Here is a 23313-nt window from a genome sequence, read left to right as displayed (position 1 = left end):
AACTGCAAACTTCAGGCAGATGGTACAGAAGCCTGAAGTCCAGCACCTCTTGGTTCAGGAATAGCTTTTGTCTAACAGCTCTTTAACCTTGCATTCCAACCTTACCTTAACAGCAAACTACTCCAGGAACCACTCAAAGATATTGAAATGTCTTTTTTTTTCTTGTACTAACTGCACTGTGAATATTTATCTATCTCTCCTTTTTCTACATATTTTCCCTTTTGCTGTCTTGGTGCATTGTACTAATTTAAGCTATACTATTGTAGTCTGTGTGGCTGCGGCAAGTCGGGGCATCTATGAATTGTCCATTTGTGTATAATGATAAACTCTAAGTCCTCATTACTCAGTATTTTTCCAGCGGTTTGAGATGGCTGCCATGGCGGTTTGGGATCAGAAGGATAGAGGAGGGCGAAGATCATTGGTTCTTGGTAGACCATCTCTTTTCATTGAGAATTGAGGTCTTGATCTTCCAATGCTTTTTTTCTCAAACTGCTAAGGGCTGATGGTGAATTTCATCCTCTGGATCTACCTTCAAGGTTAACATATTAAGGGCAAAGTGGTAGTCCATGCCTGCTGGAAGGAATGCTTCCAAGACCACCTAAACCATAACTGTCCTTGACCTGAACAGCTTTGTCTCCACCCTTCAACATCTAACCTCTGCACTATCTCGATCAAAAACGGACAAACAACAAGGTCTCGAGAGCAGAAGGCATCCTTGGTGCAGCTGTCAGACCTGGCAGAGGGGTACTTCAGTAACCACCACATCGCCCACGATGAATGTGCCAGGAGACCTCAAAATGCTGTAGACTTGACCTTGTACAAGACAATCTAATGATGATACAGACTAGTAACTCAAGGGGAATTGTCACCAGGACCCCAACCATTTATTTCCTCCTGGAGGGCTAAGAGCTGGGCTCTGCATTGCAGTGTGGATTCTGTCCATCCAAAGGCCCAATGCATGTGATCTTCAGTATGGAGTAAGATCAAATGGATGATCAGAGAATTCTTTAAATAGCAAGTAATTGCAGTGTGCTGGTGTGCAGAAGGACTTGGGAGTGTCTGTGCATGAATTACAAAAGATTGGTTTGCAGGTCCAGCAGTCTATCAGGAAGGCAAATAGAATGTCGACCATTGCTCTAGGGATTGAATTTAAGAGCGGGGGGGTGGGGGGGGTTATACTGCATAACTGCAACTGTGCAAGGCCGTATTTGGAGGATTGCGTGCAGCTCTTGATTCCTTACTTCAAGAAGGATGTATTGATAATGTTGAATGAATGGGGGGGGGTGGGGGGGGTGAGGAAGGGAGGGGGGAAAAAGGGGAAAAAATTGACACTGTGTATATTCAAGAGAAAAATGTCTGTATGTATTTTGGTCAGTATGGTTCATAGTATGAAATTTTTTTTTTAATTTAAAAAGGTTTTAAATTTAAAAATTTCAAAAGGTTTTGGAGACAGTGCAGAGGAGGTTCACTAGGTTGATTCCAAAGATGTGAAGAGAGATTGAATCAACTGTATGTGCTGGAATTTGGAAGAAATGAGAGGGGATCTTGCAGAAACATACAAAATTATGAAAGGCATAGATAAGATTGAGGTAGGTAAGTTGCTTCCATTGTGAGGGAAACCAGAACTAAAGGATGGTGAATCTGTGGAATTCACTGCTCACTGAAACAGTGGCAGCTACCTCAGCAAATATTAACACAAGAATGGATAGATTTCTGCATAGTAGGGGAAATAAGGGATGTGGGGAAATGGCAGGTAGGTGGAGATGAGCCTGTCATCAGATTAGCCATGATCAGATTGAATGGCAGAGCAGGCTTGATGGGCTGGATGGCCTAGTCCTGCTCCTATTTCTTATGTTCTTAAGCAACAACTTCATTACAGCACCAACCAATACATATGTCCTTTTCTCACCTCATAAAGCCTTCACCACTATCAGTTATGAGAGACTGCAGAGCATCCTCAGTGCACTTGGCCACATGCAGAAATTAGCAAACTGTGATCCTAACCAACCGATCCACAGCTCACCAGATCTCATTAAATAACTGTGCCATCATCCCAGCCCTTTGCACAATATTTCTCACCACAATGCGGCTCATCAAAGGGAAAACGGGGCAGTTCAACCCACATCACCTCCTCTCAAGAACCAAGGTTATCCCCACTTCAGCATTGGGCAATACCTGTGTCAACTCATTGTCAACTCATTCACCATACTCAACAATTGTGAATTCAAAGGGTTTCTACCATCCCCCTCCCACTGCAAAACACCACCCACTGGCAGCTGAGATTCAAGGAGACTCTGACAATCATGGACCATTACTCAAATATTAGGAGCCACCTGCTAATGAAGGCACAAGATTTGTACCCACACACATTATAACAAACAAAATTAATTATAAAGCAACTTTCTTAATAATCACCACCAAGGGCAGAAAACGTGGGGTGAAGTAAGAGCAGAAATTTGCTTAAATAATTCAGCAGGACCAATGTGTTTGGAAGCCCTCACATGAGATAGAAGAGGGGCAACTCTTGATTGATCCACTGCTGCTCAGTTATATCTACCTCATACAGGTACATTATTTAATGTAATAAATTCCATCTCATTATAGAACAATAGCTGGTTTGAATTCATTCTCTTCCTTTCCAAGGACAAAAAAAATCCCTTTACACAATATTAAATTCACACAAGAAATTGGTTAAGGAAGAGGTTGAAACAATTAAAATAATCTTTCTGATATGAATACGTTACAAAATGTGAGTGGAGTAGTAAGGAAAGAGCCAGGCAAAGGAATGTTCCACTGGGTCTTGAATACAAAACATATCCACATTCTGAAAGAACTGTTTCTACATTCAGATGAATGGTATGAAAGGCACACACTCACACTAACACACTCACTCACACACTTGCACACACACTCACACTCTCACACATGTTCACTCACACTCTCACACTGACACACACATTCACTCACACACACTCACACATACACACACACATTCTCTGTCACACACACAAACAAACTCACTCACAGACACTCACACATTCTCTGTCACACACACACCCACTCTCTCTCACACACACTCACCCCCTCACACTCTCTTGACACACTTACATACACACTCTTACACACACACTCTCTCTCACCTACTTACACTCAGACATTCTCATGCACACTCTCACACACACAGACTGTCTCTCACACACACAGACTGTCTCTCACACACACAGTCACACACACATACACACATAAACACACATGCACATACGCGTGCACACACACACACTCACACATACACACACATACACTCACACACACGGTCACACGCACACTCATTCACACACACAAGCACATACATAAACATACACACACCTTCCACCCTAAACAAGCATATACATAAACACTCACATAAATGTGTGCATACAGATACAATGCACAGATGCACACGCACTCATATCCAAATCACTAACACTATCACACAGACACACATACATCAAGGTGCACATGTAGATCAAATACATTACAATAAAATTTATATACATAAGCCAATACATATACAGTCACAGTCACGTATGTACAGGCATGCGTAATATGGAAACACAAAGAATATTCCAGGTGGATGCACATGCCAATATACAGTCATACATATAAATCAGACACCTACACACATACTTTGCACATGGACACACAGAATGGCAAAAGTATCCACCCTTGAATCAAAACATGGCCAGTCTCTCCCAACTCAATTCACATTTCCCAGATGCTCTCTCTGCCGGCTCCTGCTTTCCAGGTGCTGCTTGTGTTCCTGTTCCCCGCCCACGCACTGCCCTGCTGTGCAGATGCTCAAGGGGCCTGTGCCTATGTTAGCTCCTCCTGCATACATCACAAATATATCCAGTACTTCCAGCTGAATTCTACACAGGTTCTCAAAAATTCCCTCATTTGCTAAAATATATATATTATTTTTAGTTTTTAGACATACAGCCTATGAGCTCGTGTGGCCCAAATACCCCAATTTACCAACAACCCCAGTATGTCTTGAAGGATGTGAGGAAACTGAAACAGCCAGAGGAAACCCATGCACCTGAGGGTTGCCTCATAACTCAGCCACTCACTAACCTGTAGTACTCAGATTCTTGGTCCTCGTGGACACACAGGCTTTGATATTTCAAAGCCACCCACCCACACTTTGTCTTCCTTGATCCACCTCGCATGGTTACCACAGAACAGAGAGGTGGGAGATCAACCTTATTCCTTCAGCTCCTTTGCTTTGAGGGGTAGCTTGTTGTACAAATCAAGTAGTTGGCAGCTCAAATACAACAGGAAGCTCCCAAACCCCTAAACCTCCACCATGTATCACCAACCACTATACTGAGCAGTAAAGATTGGTGCGGAAGTGACCGCTAATATGATTTCATGAGTGAGGGACTTTGCTATTATGGATATTTTTACATTTAAAAAATGTTGACATACAGCACAAATACCCCAATTAACCTGTACATTTTGAAGGGTGGGAGGAAACAGGAGCACACCGATATGGGGAGAATGTATCAACTCCTTACAGACAGTGCCAGATTCAAACCCCGGTCGCTGGTGGTGTAACACGATATACACTAAAACCACTATGTACAGCAAACATTTTGGTTGTTCTCCTTGGAACGGGGAGGTTGTGAGGAGATCTGGATGAGGTGTTTACATTCATTAAGGATATAGAGAGAGTAAATATGGAGGCACGAGATGATGAAATCTGGAGTCAAAAACAAAACCACAGGAAGAACTCAGTGGGTCAGGCAGCATCAGCATGTAGAAGGGTCGAGACCCTGTATCAGGACTGATGGATAGGGACACTATTCCCCATTGGCAGAGGGGAAGAAAATTCAGGAACAGAGAACGACATTGATTGGGAGAAGAACAACGACTGGTGGTGGCTGTGTTTGGCCAGAGCCAGTGAGGGAGATTCCATAGGAGCATTCAAGCAGGGTCATTATCTGAAGGGTGATAATTTAGTTGAACTGGTTGGGTTAGTATCACATAGACCTTATGAATGCATTGGGCTGAATGGGCTCTTTCCTCAACGTGACCAAAGGAGAAGAAATCACACCCTGAGTGACACATGACCAGGCTGCTCTCTTCCTTGGCCAATCTATGACTCCCTCTCCCCAGAGAGAACATTGTACACTACAGCACAGTACAGTCCCTTCAGCTGACCTAGATATTATGACCAAATAAAAACCACCTAACCCTCCCTACCTAGTAACCCTGTATTTTTCTTCCATCCATGAACCTGTCTCAGAGTCTCTTCAATGCCCCTCATGTTTCAGCCTCCACCACCAGGCATTCCAGGCACCCACAATTCCCTGTGTAAAAAAACTTACTCCTGATGACTCCCCTAAACTTTCCACCCTTCACCCTTCTACCAACAGTACCTTATCGGCCATCAGTTAACCCCTGGGTCATGGCCCCAGTCACTTTGCAAACAGATTGAAGGCTAATGCCCGGGATTGTACCTCAAGGCTCACTCCCCTCCCCCACCGACCATTCTGCCCTCCCTCTCTCGGGTCCCAACTCCTTTTTTTCTCTCTCCACCTCTCTCTGCACCGCGGTTGGACATGCCCAGAGCAGTTGGTCCTATTCAAATCGAGACCGAGCAGAGAGCAGCAAATTGCCCCAACTGGCGGGTGACAAAGTTGGCAGATAACAGAGGGAGAGGAGTATTTTTTTTAATGTCGCAGAGAGCTGTGCACCGGGGTTAACGGTCTGAAAGGTCCGTTTTCAAAAGTGACTTGAATAAATACTTGATAAGGAGAAAAACGGGGGATTCTGAAGAAAGAGATGGGGGTAGGGGGCGAGCATCGACGCGATGGACCGATTGGTTCCCATTGTACGTGGCTGGAGCAGAGAACTGGGAAGGCAGAGAGTTGATCTCTCCATCTCTAAATATGTGCTCAGATAATGTTCCGTACAAGGAAGTATAAATACGATGGATAGTTTTAATTTTAACGGCAAATAAACAAGCCCGCCTCTGTCCCGAAGAAGATCGCTCTTCACCTCCAATCATTTCTGTTGCTGTAACTTCATTGTGCAGATGTTGTCGAGGCGAGCAGGCGGCTATTTCTGACCAATATTCCACCTGAGAGACCGGGGAGGAGATGTGTGCCCGGCGGATTGGGGCTAACCGGTACATGGGGGAGGGAGAAGGGTTAACCCTCCCTCCCCCGATCTGAAAAGTGAACGGTCTGCGCCGCAGGACAAAACCCCGCTGGGATTCAACTGAACATCTGCAGCGAGCGAGCGAGCCGGCAGGTACCTGCGCAGGCAGCAGGGAACGAGCGAGCGCCTCGCCCGCAGCTGCCGCCGGAGCGATCGAGGGTCGTTCCGCCCTGCAGTCCCCCAGCAAAGGAGCGGATCTCCCGCTTGCTCCCATTCGGGTAGCCTGTCCGCCGGGTGTATAACGCGTGTTTCTGTCAACCCCAAAGCACACTTTCTAACGGGCCATCCGCTTCCTCCGCAGCGCTGTCAAACACCCCCCCCCCCCCCACACACACACGGACAGACAGGCACACACACATACGGAGGCAGACAGATAGACACACATACACGGACAGACACAGAGGCAGACAGACACATACACGGACAGACACACACACACAGAGGCAGACACACATACACTGAGATACAGAGGCAGACACAGACACACACACACACACAGAGGCAGGCAGACAGACACATACACGGACAGACACACGCACACACACAGAGGCAGACACACATACACTGAGACACAGAGGCAGACAGACACACACACACACAGAGGCAAGCAGACAGACACATACACGGACAGACACACACACAGAGGCAGACAGACAGATACATACACGGACAGACGCACACACACAGAGGCAGACACACATACACTGAGACACAGAGGCAGACAGACACACACACACACACAGAGGCAGACAGACAGACACATACACGGACAGACACACATACACTGAGACACACATACAAAGACGGACACAGACACACACACAATTTTTTCAGTCGCCTGAATACCTGAGCTGGAAAATGGTTCGCTGCGGAGCGAACGGTTACTGCTGCGGTGAATGTTTTGTTAAAATAAAACAGAACTTCCATTAAATACGCGGCGCCGAATTGAACCGGAATGCACGTTCACATTAGAGATATTCACACACACACACACACATCTTATATTTAAATCTTGTCATCACTGAATTCCCCAGCTCAGAGCGGACACATTCAGAATGATGAATTGAAGATTTCGCCGCCTTCCCAGGGTCAGTAACATTCCAACACACACGCATCCAAGCACATAAAGATAATATCAGATTTCGACTGGGAAAAATATTCCGAATAAAGTGCCATTGTTAAATGACCCGTTTCTAATGGATGGTTTTGTCGCCACCAAACACTGTTCGCGATCGATACAATATCAGAGCCGTTGCCAGGTTCTGAAGCAGCTCCAGTCCCGACCCCGCCTGAGGTGGAAGAAACGCCCGGCGAGAGGGGTCGGCACGACCACGTACCTTACTGGGGAAAGCGCCCGGGACCATCATCTTCAACGCTTGCCTTTTCAGTTCCACCAGCCTGGTGTTGCAGTTCTCGCACCAAACTCCTTTCTCATCCGAGCCGGCGGAGCCCAGGGAGCCGGTGCCTGAGCCCGGCGAACCGGTACCGGACGACCCCGGCGACAACCCGGCCATAGATCCCGGCGATCCGCTGGATGAACCGGGAGAACCCGTGCTGGAAGCGGGCGAAGCGGTCCCCGATCCCGGCACGGAGCCGGCTCCCTCCGGGGCGGGTCGGTTGGTGACCCGGGAATCCTCGTACATCTGAAACCCTTTTCTGGACCAGATTTCCGGGGCGAAACTCGCCAGTTTTGTGGGTGAACAACTCTCCGCCGACCCCTGCGTTCGGTGCCAAAATAGAAAGCCCGTGCATTAAAAATCATCGCCAAATAGCTGCGCAAACCCCCCCCCCCCCCAAATCTATCTGAGTTGCAACACTCACCGCATGCTTCCGAGTCCTTGTAAACGCAGCTCGCTCCTTGCTTGTGGACACAGAATTCATGTTAAATCAGGTCTTCTGGGCCGCTTTCCCCCGCGCAAGATCCCACTGCAGGCAGCACCCGGCTAATGATATCGCTGTCAAAGGAAAATCAAACTTCACTCGCACTCCGATTAAACCATCGCTGCTGGATCCCTGTCCCGAGCCGCCTTTGCTCCTTCATTCCGGGACCGAGCGCTCCTGCATGTTTGAGAGGGAGGCAGCGGGAGAAGGGGAGGGGAACGCGACCCTCCTCCGTCCCCTCGGTCTGGCGCAGGGGTCGGTACCGAGGGCGCCCGCACAACTTGGCCCCTTTCTCACCATCAGCTGCTGCCGCTCTCCCTCCGCCAAGGCAACTCGGGTTCCGATGAAATGTGCCAAACTCCAGGCGAGCCAGCCAGCCGTGTGGGCGGGGCTGGGCTCGGCTCGGCTCGGCCGCCCAATGCCGCGGCACCCCCCCCCCCCCCCCACAGCTGACGGCTCGCTTCGGAGCGCAACAGCTGGGCACGGGTCGGCTCAGGGGCAGACGGGTCGGCTCAGCTGGGCACGGGTTGGCTCAGGTAGGCATGGATTGGTTGGCTCAGCGGAGCAGGGATGAGCTCGGCTGGGCACGGGTCAGCTCAATGGGGCATGGGTCGTCTCAGCTGGGCACGGGTTGGCTCAGGTGGGCATGGAGAGGTCTTGGTCGGCTCAGCGGGGCAGGGATGAGCTCGGCTGGGCACGGGTCGGCTCAGCTGGGCACGGGTTGGCTCAGGTGGGCATGGAGAGGTCTTGGTCGGCTCAGCGGGGCAGGGATGAGCTCGGCTGGGCACGGGTCGGCTCAGCTGGGCACGGGTTGGCTCAGGTGGGCATGGAGAGGTCTTGGTCGGCTCAGCGGGGCAGGGATGACTCGGCTGGGCACGGGTTGGCTCAGATGGGCATGGAGAGGTCTTGGTCGGCTCAGCGGGGGAGGGATGAGCTCGGCTGGGCACGGGTCGGCTCATTGAGGCGCGGATTACCGCCAGTGGGTACGGAATAACTCAGCTGGGCACGGAATAGCTCAGATGGGTGCGGATGGGTTCGTGTCAGCTCGCCTCCATTTGGAGCAGATGGGCTCGGCTTGTTTGGGCACGGATCCGTTGAGCTCCACACCGGGAATCACGGAAACGTGCCTGGCAGCCGAGGAGGTCAAAACAACCGACAGTTCCATCTCTTGGTCAGAAGGGATAAACCGTGTCACCAACCGGGATCGTTCGCTTGAATGTCAACCCATTGACATCGTTCAGGTGCATCGGCAGCGAGAACATACACTGGTGCTCTGAGATCCGCACAATGTTAAGATGCTGGGCAACATGCAGCAAGAAAGTTCAGCGGCTTGAGACACTGCTTTGGGTTTTTTAGGGGCGATACTGTCCTAGTGGTCGCCCGTGTGCCGGGCAAGGGGTCCGGTGACTCCCGTCGATACATAAAATGAGTTTTTCCAGTAAAGGTGTCGAGGGGAAGGACCTGGATTGTAACTCTCGGTGCTTGCGGTCTACAAGCGAAGACTGGCGCCCTCTGTCGGATTCAGTGTCCCCCCTCAATGGGAGGGGTGGGGGGGGGATGAAACAAGCAGCTCCTTGTAACAGATCCTCCTCGTCTGAAGGCAAGAAGCCAGAAACCCGAGGCAAAACTAAACAATCCAAGGATGTGTGCATTGCATTCGGTGAGGGGAAAACTTTTTTTTTCAACCAAATGTGAGAGCAGGATTTTTGGCATGGTGTATTTTCTGCAAAGGAGAGTTCTTTTTTTTTTAATTTCTGGGTGATCTATTTCTGTTGTGGACACAGAATTCATGTTAAATAAGAGATAGGGAGTCAGATAGGGAGTCATGTTAAGAGATAGGGAGTCAGATGAGAGATATGGCATCGTCCCTCTAAATGATGGGACAGGTACAAGGGAGCAGGTATTCAGCGGCCCTGGAGTTCAACAAAGTTGCCAAAATTGATCAAGAGGTCGACGAGCTGCTGGAGGTGTTCAGTGGGTCAGGTAGCATCCATGGGTAGAAATGTTTTAGGTCAGGAATTCCCTCCCCCACCCACCCCTTCACAGGGATCAGTCTGTCCATGACACCTTAGTCTGTTCTTCCCTCTCCACCCACCCTTCCCTCCCCCAACCTCTGAGCATCTCCTCCCCATCCTTATCCACTTTTCGCAGGGATAGGTTTCTCCACATCCCATAATTCCCTTACTATCTGTCCAACCTTGTCTTTAAAATATTCACTGAGGTCGCTTCCAATGCTTCAATGGGCAGTAAATTCCATAGATTCACCAGCCTCTGGGAAAAGCAGTTTCCCCCTCATCTCTGTCCTAAATCTACTACCCTGAATCTTGAGGCAATATTCTCTAGTTCCCAACTCCCCCACCAATTAAAACAAATTATCTACCTCTATCTTATCCCCTCCCAAACTCCACACCCCCCCCCCCCTCCTCTTTGCAAGAATCAGACTATGGTCTAATCTTTACTCCCTTCCTGCCCCTCCACCCTCTGGGCACTAACCATCTTTTGTTTGAATTGATGTAGGATAAAGCATCTCCTTGGAGGTAACCTCTATCCAAGCTAAAATGATTATGGCCTTTATTGTTGCTAAGGAGTTTGGTTTAGGAGAACCAAAGTGAGTCCCTTGGGATGGAGTAAAGTGAAAATGAGCTTGTTAGTAGGTGAATGAGCTTGTTAGAAGTATTGGTGTTATCAGATTAGGGACAAACTTAGATAATAGGGTTATTGGAAGCAATGTGTTTCTCCTCCTTACCTGGATTGAAATTCACATTGGTTGTGGACCAGTTTTGCTCTGGGAAGCATTCATAAAAAGTGAAGGGAGGGAAGTTTAGGGAAGATATCAGGGGTAAGTTTTTTTTTTCACAGAGAGTTGTGGATTGCCTTGAATGCCTTGCCAGGGGCAGTTGTGGAGAATGAAATATTAGGGGCATTTAAGAGACTCTTATTCAGGCACAAGGATGAAAGAAAAATAGACAAATCAAGTTTATTGACATCTGATTGCACAAGTACAACCCAGCGAAACAGCATTCTCGGTTCCTCAGTGGAAAACATGCGGACGCACAACCAGACATAACACACATACGGACAAACAATAAATATGCAGGAAAAGTTATATATATACATAAATAAATGAAGGGATGAATGAATGAATAAATAGATAGATAAATAAATAAATAGATTTTGTTTTGTAGAAATGAGAGTCTCGGTGGTTAGTGTGAGCTGTTCCTTTGGTCATTCAGCATTCTCACTCCCCGTGGAAAGAAGCTGTTCCTCAGCCTGGTGGAGCTGGCTCTGATCCTCCTGTATCTCTTCCCCGACAGGAGCAGCTGAAGGATGTTGTGTGCAGGGTGGAAGGGGTCCTCAATGATTTTGCATGCTCTTTTCAGACAAGCATCTTGGTAGATCACGTCAATGGTGGGGGAGGGAGACTTCAGTGATCCTCTCTGCCACTTTTATGGTCCTGTGATTGATCTCTGATCCATTTCTCTACAGGAACTGTATCACACTGTGATGCAGCCAACCTGGACACTCTCGATAAAGCTCCTGCAGAAGGATAACATAATGGTGGCCGGTAGCCTTGCCCTCTTCAGTCTTATCAGTAAGTCCAGTCGTTGTTGCACCTTCCCAACGAGTGAGTAGATGTTGAGTGTCCACGACAGGTCACTAGTTAAGTGAACTCCAAGGAACTCCAATAGAGGATAATGAGGTTAGGAGGGTTTAGTACTTTTTTTAAGGAATATACAGGTCGGCACAACATCGAGAACCGAAGAGCTTGTACAACGCTGTAGTGGTCTATGTTCTATACATTTATTTGTAGGAGGAGCTGAGTTACTCTTATTTCTCTGGCCTGAAAGTAGAGCTGCATTATCTTCAGCCTGTCCTTGGTGAAGTAAAATAAAAACAGAAAATACTCAGCAGGTCCTACCGCTGTGAGAAAAGAAAGAGAGTTAATGTGTCACGTCAAAGACCCTCCGTCAGAACTGCATTTGCAGTGTATTTTTATTTGCTGAATCTGCAGCCACTTCTCTTCCAGAGATGCCCATTGTAAAGATGAACCAACTCTGCCCTCTAAACCATTTCTCCCGTCTGCATTTCCTGCCCAACAAGGCAGCTGTGAAGAAGGTGCACCAACTACACCGTCTGCGGGGATTTAGCATGTCGTTGTGTACTCAACCAGGAGATATGATCCTGTGCATCATTACAGGAAGAGCAAGACCTTACCTAACATTGCACGTAAGCACAAACACACATAGCTTGCCAGCAGAGGTAACACAAGAACTGTTTAGAGGGATGGTTTTTGCTTCTCCTCCCAGACCAGGAGCATAAATCTCAATGTCTCCCCTCTTTATTACAAAATCCTGATGTTAAGCAATGATTGCCCACACAAAGGCTTCCTTAACCAACTAAATCAGTAAGTTCTCCAGTTCCTGAAAAGCCCTCCCTCACAAATGCAAGCCCCCACCTTCAGGTTTGACAGACAGCCCAGGGCATTGGAGTCAATGATGGTTCTTGTAATACCAGTGCATCTGACACCTGAAAAAAAATTGAATTGTAAGCCTAAATAAAGCCTTTCAGTTCTTTTCCAGTAAGGAAATGTTTCACTTACGTGATCATCTCAGAACAATTTAGGAGCTCAGTTATGGTGATGGGTGAAAATTTAAGCTGCTTCTCTTATTGGATTGCCAAATCTCACTCCTGCATTGTCACAAGGTCTTCAGACCAGGGATGGCCAAACTTGCTTTAGGCAAGAGCTGCATACAATAAATTTCAGATGTTTGAGAGCCGCAAGACATGAAAAAATGTTACATACATGTTTTTCCTTTTACATTTTGATACAAAAAATGTAAATAAATATTTAAATATATATATATGTAATAATAATTCATGTATGTAGTTTTTAAACTGCTAATTTGTATTGGTTTCAATAATATTATATTGTCATGCAATAATCAAATATTATGGACCAATTTTTAGGGTTAAATTTAAGGGGTCAATTTTTACACACATACAACTGCACTAAGTACCTGAGTCGTTCAAGGCATCAGGAGCTCGGATGGGCAAAAGGCAGGTGGTAAGTCCGCATGCAAGATGTCTGGAGCTCTGATGGGTTTGCAGGCAGCTGAGGTTTAGGTGAGAGTCCACGGTTGGGACGCTGGGAGATTCGGTGGGCAGGAGGCCAGGGCGTTGGGAGGGTAGCCTGGATCACACTTACATTCTGGTAATCCCACTGCCCATAACACAGCCACTCACGCCACAACAAACATAATTGCAAGTCACACCCTATAACACTATGCAGCCAAAATACCTCCAGGAGCCACATTTTCATGTCAAAGACCTGCATGTTACTTGCGAGCCTGACCTAGGCCTTCCACAAACTAGGCTAGAAGAAAAATAATTGGAGCATTAAAAATAAAACTTGGGAACAGAGGGGTAGGGAGGTGTAGTTAGCCTGATAGCCAGGCATCATATAGTGGGAATTATCACTTTGCAGAGAAGGTCTGCCATGTGAGTGGGTGTGAAAGGTAACCATTACTGCAGTTTAGGGGTTTGGAATGCATGCTTCCACAGACAGTGTCCGGTTCACCTGACAGGACCCAGCTTCAGTACCTGGACAGGAAGAACTGAGTGACTGAGTGATGCTGCTGGTGGAGCTACAATCTCACAGGTCCTGTGACCCGGGTTCAATCCTGACCTCAGGTGGTGACTGTGTGGAATTTGCTCACTTTCTTTGTGAGTATGTGGGTTTATGCCGGACGCTCTAGTTTCATCCCACATCCCACATTGCCATCATTGGATCTTCCACTAGCAATATCTCGGGGGAATTCTATTGAACAGAAACTGGAGTTTCAGAACCAGAATTTATTTGGGGGCTATATATTCGAGGATAAGTTAGTTACTGTCTTTTTTCTTTTTGTTTTTTTTTCTGCAGGAACAAGAGATGTAATATTGAATTTTGTCTATTTATCATTAGTTAGCAATATTTATTTTTATTCTAGCTACATTGTAATTACTTTGTACCTGTTCAATATATTTTCTTCTTACATTTTTTGTTGCATATATATATATACATAAAATTCAATAAAAATCATTAAATGAGAATCAGAATTTATTGTCACAAACAAGTCATGAAATTCGTTGTTTCGTGGCAGTGTCACAGTGCAAACATTCATATTAGAAACCACCTTACAACAAAAACCAGACTGGACGAGATTAGAATTAGATAAAATAGGGCAAAAGATACCTGAACACATATTATATAAATGGGACGAAAAATTGGTACAACATAGAACTTCTCCAGTATTACACCATCTCCTCAATATATGGAAGAAGATTCATGTAGAAAGAAATAAAACAAATTATCAATTACCAAAACTAATATTGACGCAAAATAAGCTACTCCCTTTTACAATAGACAACCTTTCCTTTAGAAAATGGGAAAAAAAAGGGATTAAAAGAATAGAAAATTGTTTTTCAGGAAGTAGATTCTTATCCTTTGAACAAATGAGAGATAAATACAATATAACTGGAGATACAGCGCTGGCATATTACCAACTGAGATCCTACTTGAAAGATAAATTAGGAAGCAATTTGAGTTTACCAGAGGGAAGTAACCTTGAATATGTGATTACAGATACAATGTTAATCAAAAGATTTATAACAAATATGTATATTAAACTGCAAGAAAAGGAGAATGAGGAAACAAATGGTAAAACTAAACAAAAATGGGAACAAGATTTAAATATAAAGATAAAAAAGGAAACATGGGAGAAATTATGTTCTGGAACGATGAGAAATACAATAAATACGAGGCTACGTATGATACAATATAATTGGTTACACAGGCTATACATTACACCGCAAAAGTTAAATAAATGGGACCCAACAGTATCTGATAGATGTTTTCGATGTAAAAAAGAAATGGGAACAACAATTCATGCAATCTGGACATGTGAGAGAGTAGAAAAATTTTGGGAAGATCTCAATCAGATATTAAATAAAATAACAGAAAACAATATACCAAAGAATCCAGAGATCTTTCTCCTAAGTAACATAAAAAACAAAGAATTTGGAATTGATTTGGAAGATGCACAAAAAAGATTTGTTAAGATAGCTCTAGCCGTAGCAAAAAAATGTATTATGTCAACCTGTAAATTGGAAGATAATTTGAAAATACAACAATGGTATATAGAAATGAATAAATGTATTCCATTAGAAAAAATAACATATAGTTTAAGAAATAATACTGAAATATTCGAACAAATATGGGAGCCTTACATTAAATACAATAGCGAAAACCTACCGGGGACAATCATTACCTAAGTTGATGGAAGGAGAAGGAAAGAAAAGAATGGACTCAGTAGAATTTCTGGTGTATTTTTGTTGAATGACAACATTGTCTGACTGGCTTAATGCAACCTAGATTGTATACCTAAAATGGATGAGAGGGGGGGTGGGGGGGTGGCTTGGGAGTTGGGAGGGGGGGGGGGGGGAGAAAAAGTCACTGTATATGTGTGAAAAAGAAAAAGTGTATATCATGGCTAACGTGATTTATGGTGTGAAAAATAAAAAAATTTAAAAAAAAGAAACCACCTTACAACAATAAATTAAAAGTGCACAAAAAGTCAAAGTGAGGCAATGTCTTTGGTTCATTGATTATTCAGGAATCTGATGGCAGCAGGGAAGAAGCTGTCCTTGTGCCACTCAGTACTTGTCTTTAAGCTCCTGTATCTTTTTCCTCGATGGTAGCAGAGTGAAGAAGGCATGGCCTGGGTGGTGGGGGTCCTTGAGGATAGAGGAAGCTTTCTTGAGACACCGCCTCATGCAGATGTCCTCTAAGGAGTGAAGTCTGGTGCCTGTGATGGTACAGGCCGAGTTAACAACCCTCTGGAGTTTTTTTCTTGTGCTGAGTATTGGCACCTCCATATCAGACAGTGATGCAACCAGCCAGAATGTTCTCCACGCTACACATGTAGAAATTTTCGAGAGTCTTCAGTGACATACCAAATCTCCTCAAACTCTTCACGAAGTATAGCCGCTGGTGAGCCTTCTTCGTGATTGCGTCAACATGGAGGCTCCAGGATAGATCTTCGGAGATGTTGACATTCAGGAATTTGAAATTCTCGACACTCTCCTCTACTGAGCCCTTGATGAGGACCGATTCATGTTCTCCTGACTTCACCCTGAAGTCCACACTCATCTCTTTGGTTTTGCTAATGTTGGGAACAAGGTTATTGGAGTGACACCACTCAACGAGCTGATCTATTTCCCTCCTGTACACTTCCTCATTGTCGTTTGTGATTCTGCCGATAACTGTGATGTCATTGTCAAATTGTGGATAGCATAGTCATGGATGCATAGTGAGTAGAACAATGGGCTAAGCACGCATCTTTGTGGAGCACCTGTGTTGATAATCAGTAAGGAGAAGACATTGCTTCCCATTTGTATTGACTGTGGTCTTCTCTTGAGATAGTCAAGAATCCAGTTGCTTAGTGGGGTATAGAGGCTCATAGTTTGGAGCTTCTTGACCAGCACTGAGGGAATAACGGAGTTGAAGGCTGAGCTGTAGTCAATGAAGAACAGCCATATGTATGAGTTGCTGTTTTCAAGGTGATCCAATTGTGTCTGTTGTAGAGAATTGCAGTGCTTCCAGACCTTTGCTTAATTCTGGTCATGAACAACCGCTTAAAGCATTCCATCACAGTCACTAGTCATTGAGGCAGCTCACACTGTTCTTCCTTGGCACCGGGATGATTGATGCCCTTTTGAAGCAGGTGGGAACCTCTGACTACAGCAATAAAAGATTGAAAATGTCCATGAACACTCCAGCTAGATAGTTGGCACAGATTTTCAGTGCCCTGCCAGGTACACCATCAGGGCCTGATGTCTTGCGAGGCTTCACCCTCTTGAATGATGTTGATGTCGTCCTCAGAGACAGATATCACAGGGTCCTCAGCCTTTGCAGGGATTCTAGTAGGCATGTTGGGTTCTTCTCAAAGCGGGCATAGAAGGTGTTCAGCTCATCAGGTAATGAAACATCACAGCCATCTATGGTGTTCGCCCTCGCTATGTAGGCTGTAATGGCCTGCACTCCCTGCCATTAGCTGGCATGTATCCGTCTGTCTCTAGCTCCCTCTGGAATTGCAACTTTGCTTCAGGGATAGCCCTCCTCAGGCTGTAGCTGGACCTCTGTAGAGATCTGGATCCCCAGCCTTAAATGCCCTTGATCTCTCCCTCAGCAAGTTGTGAATCCTCTAGTTCATTCAAGGCTTCTGGTTGGGGAACACCTGCTATATGCGCGTGGGCACACACTCATCCACACAGGTCTTGATGAAGTTGATGACACCTGTTGCATATTCATTAAAGTCTAAAGATGTTCTTGAATATGTTCCAGTCCACCGATTCAAAGCAGTCGTGAAGATGCTCCTCTTCCTCCCTCGACCATACTTTCGTCACCTTCTCTACTGGTGCTCTGGTCCTCAGTCTTTGCTTGTACACCGAGAGTAGAAGTACAGCCATGTGATCAGACTTGCCAAAGTGTGGTCATGGTATGGCTTGGTAGGCGTTTTTCATGGTGGTGTAGCAGTGGTTGAGTGTGCTGGCTCCTCTGGTCTTGCATATGACATGTTGGTGATAGTTCATTAGAGTCTTCTTCAGTCCCCTGCAATGATCTGGAAGGCATCAGGATGTGCTTTCTCTTGGGTGCTAATCACAGTGATCAGTCCCTCCAGCATCAGCCTGATGTTAGCCTGGGGTGCAATGTACACTGTGGCCAGGATGATAATGATGAACTCCTTCGGCAGGTAGAATGGGCAATACTTGATTGTGAGATGTTCCAGAATGGGGGAGCAGGGCTGGGACATGACCATCACATCTGTACACCACGATGAATTGATGATGACACAAATGATGCCTCCCCTGGTCTTTCCTGACACCAGTGTTCAGTCAGTGCAATGGAGGGTGCAGCCCACAGCCTGTAGTGCCGATTCCGGAATGTCCTTGTCCTTGTTTCTGTAAAGCACATCACACAGCACTCATTGATGTCTCTCTGATGTTGCAATCTGGCTCAGGGTTCTGCAAAGATTATACATTGGCCATCTACTCTCTGGCCTGCAGCTCAGGTCAAAGGCTAGGGGTTCCGCAGCAAGTAACACCTCCTAACTCCCCAAAACTGGTTTACCATGTAACAGACTCAGGTCAGGAGTGTGATGAAATACCCTCCACTTGCCTGGATGAGTGCAGCTTCAACAACACCTAAAAAGATCATTATCTTGGCGGACCTTTCCTGGACCCAATACTCTAATGTCATCGTGAAGAAAGTACGTCAGTGCCTCTACTTCCTTGGGAGTTTGCAGAGGCTGGATATGAAATCAAAAACCTTGGCAAACTTCTACAGATGTGCTGACGGGCTAAATCATGGCATTGTAAGGAGCACCAATACCTCTGAGTGGAAAGCCCTGCAAAAAGAAGTGGACACCGCCCAGGACATCACAGGCAAAACCTTCTCCACCATCGAGAACATCTACAGCAATGGTTCTCAACCTTTTTTCTTTCCACTCACATACCACTTTAAGTATTCCCTATGCCATAGATGCTCTGTGGGTGGAATTAAAAAGTTTGAAAACCATTGTTTTAATCGCACCTAATTAAATCACTATGTGCACAGCTTCATAACTCCAAAAGAAATGGGCCAATTACAATTTTTCTCAAGTAAAATATGTCAGTATCAATTGGGTCTAGAACAGTGATTCTCAACCTTCCCTTCCCAATCACATCCCACTTTAATCAATCCCTTACTAATCACAGAGCACCAGTGGCATAGGGAATACTTAAAGTGGGATGAGTGGAAAGAAAAAGGTTGAGAACAACTGATCTACAGAAAATGCTGCCGTCAGAGACCAGCAGCAATCATCAAGGATCCACAGTGCCCAGCACACGCTGCCATCAGGAAAGAGGTGGAGGTGCAACAAGACTGGCACCACCAGGATCAGGAACAGCTTCTACCCCTCCACCCTCAGACTCCTCAACAACAAACTCAGGCTCATTTAAGGACTCCTACTTGCACATTATTCATTACTGATTTTTTTTCCTGCATCGCAAAGGCAGTTTGTTTACATTTCTCTCTTTTCTTGAATACCATTTTTTTTGCCATGTCTGGTAAATCTAAATTCTGTCTGGCTCACAGGAAAAAAGGTTGTATGTGATGTCATGTATGCATTCAGACAATAAAGCTGAACTTAGAAGATTGGCACCATGCAGAACACAGCAGCCCTTTTGGCAGATGCCCCCTCTACAACCATTCACTTGCTCCACCACCGACGTTGTACCATCCACCGGATGCCCTACAGCAACTCAGCAAGACTCCTCAGACAGCACCTTCTAAACCCACAGCCTCCACCAGCAGAAGGACGAGGGAATCAAAGCCATAGGAACTCCACTATCTCGACATTACTCCACCATCTAGACATTGCTTCACAAACCATCACTCCTGATCAAAATCCAGGAACACCCTCCTTAATATTTACCCCTGCACTTCAAAGTCAGCAGTAATTAAAGAAGGCGGCACATCACCTCCTTCTTAGATACGATTAGGGACGAGCAATTAAATACTGACGCAACCAGCAAAGCCCACACCTCTAATCAACAAAAATAAAAGTTGCTCAGTAACTTGGCCATTGTAAATGGTGCAGGTCAATGCTGGAATCTGGGAGGTAGTTGATGGAAATTTGGAAAGAACCAATGGGAGATGGTTGGTGTGGACCCAGGACTGAAGGGCCTGTTCTATCCTGCATGCTTTCATGGTGAACAGATATTGTGAGTGGCTGATCCAACATGTCCCAACTCCAGCAGCTCCCATTGCATTCCCCTGCTGATCGCTGGTCATCGATGACTCAGTGAAGCTTGCCCTTGGTCCTCGCGTATGCTCTCTTTACCAGGATGTCACCCTAGTACACTGCAACATCATTCAGCATTGTGTCTATGATCTGTTGAAAGATGGCTGGAGCAGTCTTCACTCTGAATGGTAGCCGTGTGTATCTGAACAGTCCATGGTGGATGTTGATGTTTAGCAATTCCTTGGATTCGTCATCAATCTCCACCTGTCGATCTTCACAAAGTATTTGCCACCATTCAGCTTAGCGAAGAGGTCATCAGGCAGTGGGTGTTGATGGGTTCATTCAGACCAGTTGAGAGATCAGCACACAGACGTAAGGAGCCATTTGATTTTTTTCTTCACCATGATAGGTGCAGCCCATGATGAGTAGTTGACCTGTTCAATTACTCCTTCATGTTGCAGCCATTCCAACTCTTGCTCCACTTCTTGCAGTGCTGTGTATGGGACAGGGCGTTTTGGTTTAAAAGTCAGTTTTACGTTTAGCAGAAGACAGAATTTCGCCTTCATTTTAGTGCACCATCCGAGGCCTTCAGAGAGCACCATTGCACGGCATTGCTTTAGTTCTACCAGGAACGTTTTGGGGGTATGTGCCATTTGCAACTTGTGGCAAATATTGTTGAATGGCCAGTCCAGAAGGTTCAACCTTTCAATCTAGTCGAGACCCATGAGATCGATGTTAGGACAACACATTCCATTTTCTTCTGCACCATTTAAGCTGACAGAACAGTCAACTGAAACTAACAACTCCAGGATCCCCCCAGAAGCATTCCGTGCCATGTTTTCGGTTGGAGTCACTTCTGACTGATCAATCTGTTTCCATGTTTTCTTTGATATTAGTGTAATGTCAGACCCTGTATCAATTTGAAGCCTCACTAGGATGCCGTTAATGCGCACTTTCACATATTTCTTGCATTGGGCGTTAGCCACCATGAAAATTTCACTTTTGAGGGTGAAGCGAACTTTCCATCTTCCAGCTCTACAGCATTCTGCATTATGCCCAGACACTTGCATTTACTGCAGCGTTGACATCTATACAGGTAGTCACAAGCACAAGGCCACTCATTGCAGTTCCAACAGGCATTGGGCGGTTTGGCTTGGCAGGTCACACTCTTATTTGGTCTAGCGGGGTCTGCTGACTTGACTGTCTGGACACAGCTTGAAGATGGGTGTGCCATTTCCACCATTTTGCTGTTGTTTTGCAGATTAATTAAGCGTTGGCATCTGGCTGTTAATCTTTGAAGTGTCATATCTGACTCCTGCTCATTCTTTGCTAGCAAGTGCTTTCTGAGATCGGCATCTTGGTGCAACTGCATTCCTGCTACAAAGATTAGACACTTGAACTGGTCTTCAGTCAGTGTCGTGTGTTTAAAACGCTCTCACTGTCAATTCACCATATCTGCATAAGTCACGAATTCTTTGGTATCTTTCTTAGCCATTTTGAGGCACTGATATCGAATGCTGAACAGTGATGTTTGCTCATTGAATATTTCTGTCAACACGTCTAGTGCTTCCCTGAAGCTGAGCTCACGGGGAAGTTTTGACAGAATGAAGTTGGTGTAGCACTCATTTTCTTGAGTGCCTAACTTCCACAACAACAGCCTAATTTTCCACATATCAAAGTCGACTGGAAATAAGTCTTGGTACTTTTTGAACCAAGTTTCAAATGTGCTTGACTCTGGGTCAAATGAAAACTCAGTGGTAGAGCTCATTAAAGCATCTGCCGAACTTGACTTAACTTTAGGCTCACCTTTTACAACAGCTGGAGTCCCAATGGCGATTTTCACTGTCAGCTGGTCAATTAGCCTCGCTTGTATTTCTTCAGCGTTTTTATGCTGCTGCTTGAGGACGGCTCCATTGTCACCTCCTCACCAAAATGTTGTAAATGTGCCGAATGTTTGTGCTGTGCATGGTGTGAAATACAAGTTTCCACCTCGTTAGGACCCAGAGAGAAACGGACCGACACCAATGTTATCCCAAATCCAAAGAACAAGCATTTTCATTTACAAGAGAACTGTTTATAGTGTTTACAATGCTCTTGGTCCTGAGGGAACTCTCGCGATTCCTCTCACACACATGTGACTGGATTAGTTGCTCTGAGAACCGGTATCACCCACTCCTGGCGATGGTGGGGTTGCTCTGTTTAGGGCATCCTAGCAGTTGGGCAGTGGGGCTGAGTGGGAAAATGGATCACCTCATGGTTAAATAGCAGGACAGACTCGATGGGCTGAATAGCCTATTTCTGCTCTTATGTCTTAGGTCTAATTGTAGCCTTCTGGATTTAATAGTGAATTCTACAACTTCAGCTCAGTCACTCTTCTATTCATATTGTGTCAGTCATCATTTTGGTCATTTTTTTTTCTTTATCTATATAAACGTCTCAAAGCCTTACCAATAGCACCACATAACACAGACAAATATATATATATATATATATATATATATATATATGTGTGTGTATATAAAAACTACCTCTAACTGTTAAATATTAAAATCTGCATTTGCTGGGATCAAATGCAGGAAAGGTCAGCAGGTCAAGCAATGGCTGTAGGAAGTAAAGGGTAATTAATGTTTCAGCCTGGGCCCTTTGTTAGGTATAAGAAAGAAAAACAGGCAGATGGCTGAATAAAAAGGTGGGGAGGTGGGATGAAAGAGGAAGGAACAGAGGAGAGGATGGAGGAAGGGAAGGAGGAGAAGCACAAGCTAACAGGTAAGAGGTAATACAGGTAAGAGGATATCAATTGGGGGCAGTGCCAGGGGAGATCTGATGCAATGTGATCTGTGACAGTGTGAGCGAGGCAGTGGGCCTATTGTACTTGATTTGCCTCTCTCCCTCTTCCACTGCTCTGTATGGTATTCCTCACCTGTGGACGTTCTAGATCAAGCTCCTGTTTGTCTGCCCTCTGGAACTTCCTTCAAGGGAAAAAATGTTGAAATTAGATATATATCCAGGTCAGGATGCCCTGTTTGTCATCCCCTGAGAGTTTCACTTGGGTTTATATACGATTATGAAAAAATAGGAGCAGGAATCGGCCATCTGGCCCATCAAGCCTGCTCCACCATTCAAGATCTTGGCTGATCTGACCATGGTCTCAACTCCACCTACCCATCTGTTTTCCATAACCTTCAATTCCCCTGTTCTTCAAAAATCTGTCTTAAAAAAAATTATTCATCAAAAATCTAAATTTGTCTTAAATACATTCAATGAGGCACCCTCTGCTCATCCATTGGGCAGAGGATTCCACAAATTAGTGTTCTCACTTTGCAACCTGATGGAGACTAAAGGAGTTCAAAGGTAAAAAAATAATATATTGCAGATGCGGGAAAGCTTAAATAAAAGCAGAGGA

At 45.5% G+C, this 23313-nt stretch overlaps 1 protein-coding gene and 1 pseudogene across 4 annotated transcripts in view; one reads left to right on the top strand and one right to left on the bottom strand.

Moving 5' to 3' along the window:
- The window catches only part of kif26ba (kinesin family member 26Ba), a 389427-nt gene extending 376603 nt beyond the window's left edge, over positions 1 to 12824 (bottom strand). For 3 of the 4 annotated variants that reach the window (XR_011355560.1, XM_069930858.1, XM_069930859.1), the window contains exons 1-3: positions 12686 to 12824; positions 8026 to 8159; positions 7542 to 7922 (exon numbers count right to left, since the gene is read on the bottom strand). Coding sequence is in view for 2 of the 4 variants with exons in the window: in XM_069930858.1 (XP_069786959.1) it covers positions 7542 to 7922; positions 8026 to 8085 (441 nt within the window). In the remaining 2 variants the exon portion in view is untranslated. Of the gene's footprint in view, positions 1 to 7541; positions 7923 to 8025; positions 8160 to 8382; positions 8430 to 12685 lie in introns of those variants that run through there. The other variant, XR_011355561.1, reaches the window with a different exon arrangement.
- LOC138760223 (putative uncharacterized protein FLJ46204) lies at positions 2850 to 5479 on the top strand (annotated as a pseudogene).
- Positions 12825 to 23313: the final 10489 nt, after the last annotated feature.

The sequence above is a fragment of the Narcine bancroftii genome, chromosome 4, assembly GCF_036971445.1.
Source record: "Narcine bancroftii isolate sNarBan1 chromosome 4, sNarBan1.hap1, whole genome shotgun sequence".
In the NCBI taxonomy this organism is placed as follows: domain Eukaryota; kingdom Metazoa; phylum Chordata; class Chondrichthyes; order Torpediniformes; family Narcinidae; genus Narcine; species Narcine bancroftii.
The sequence above is the reverse complement of the archived record's forward strand: the minus strand, read 5'-3'. Positions and strand labels throughout refer to the sequence as shown.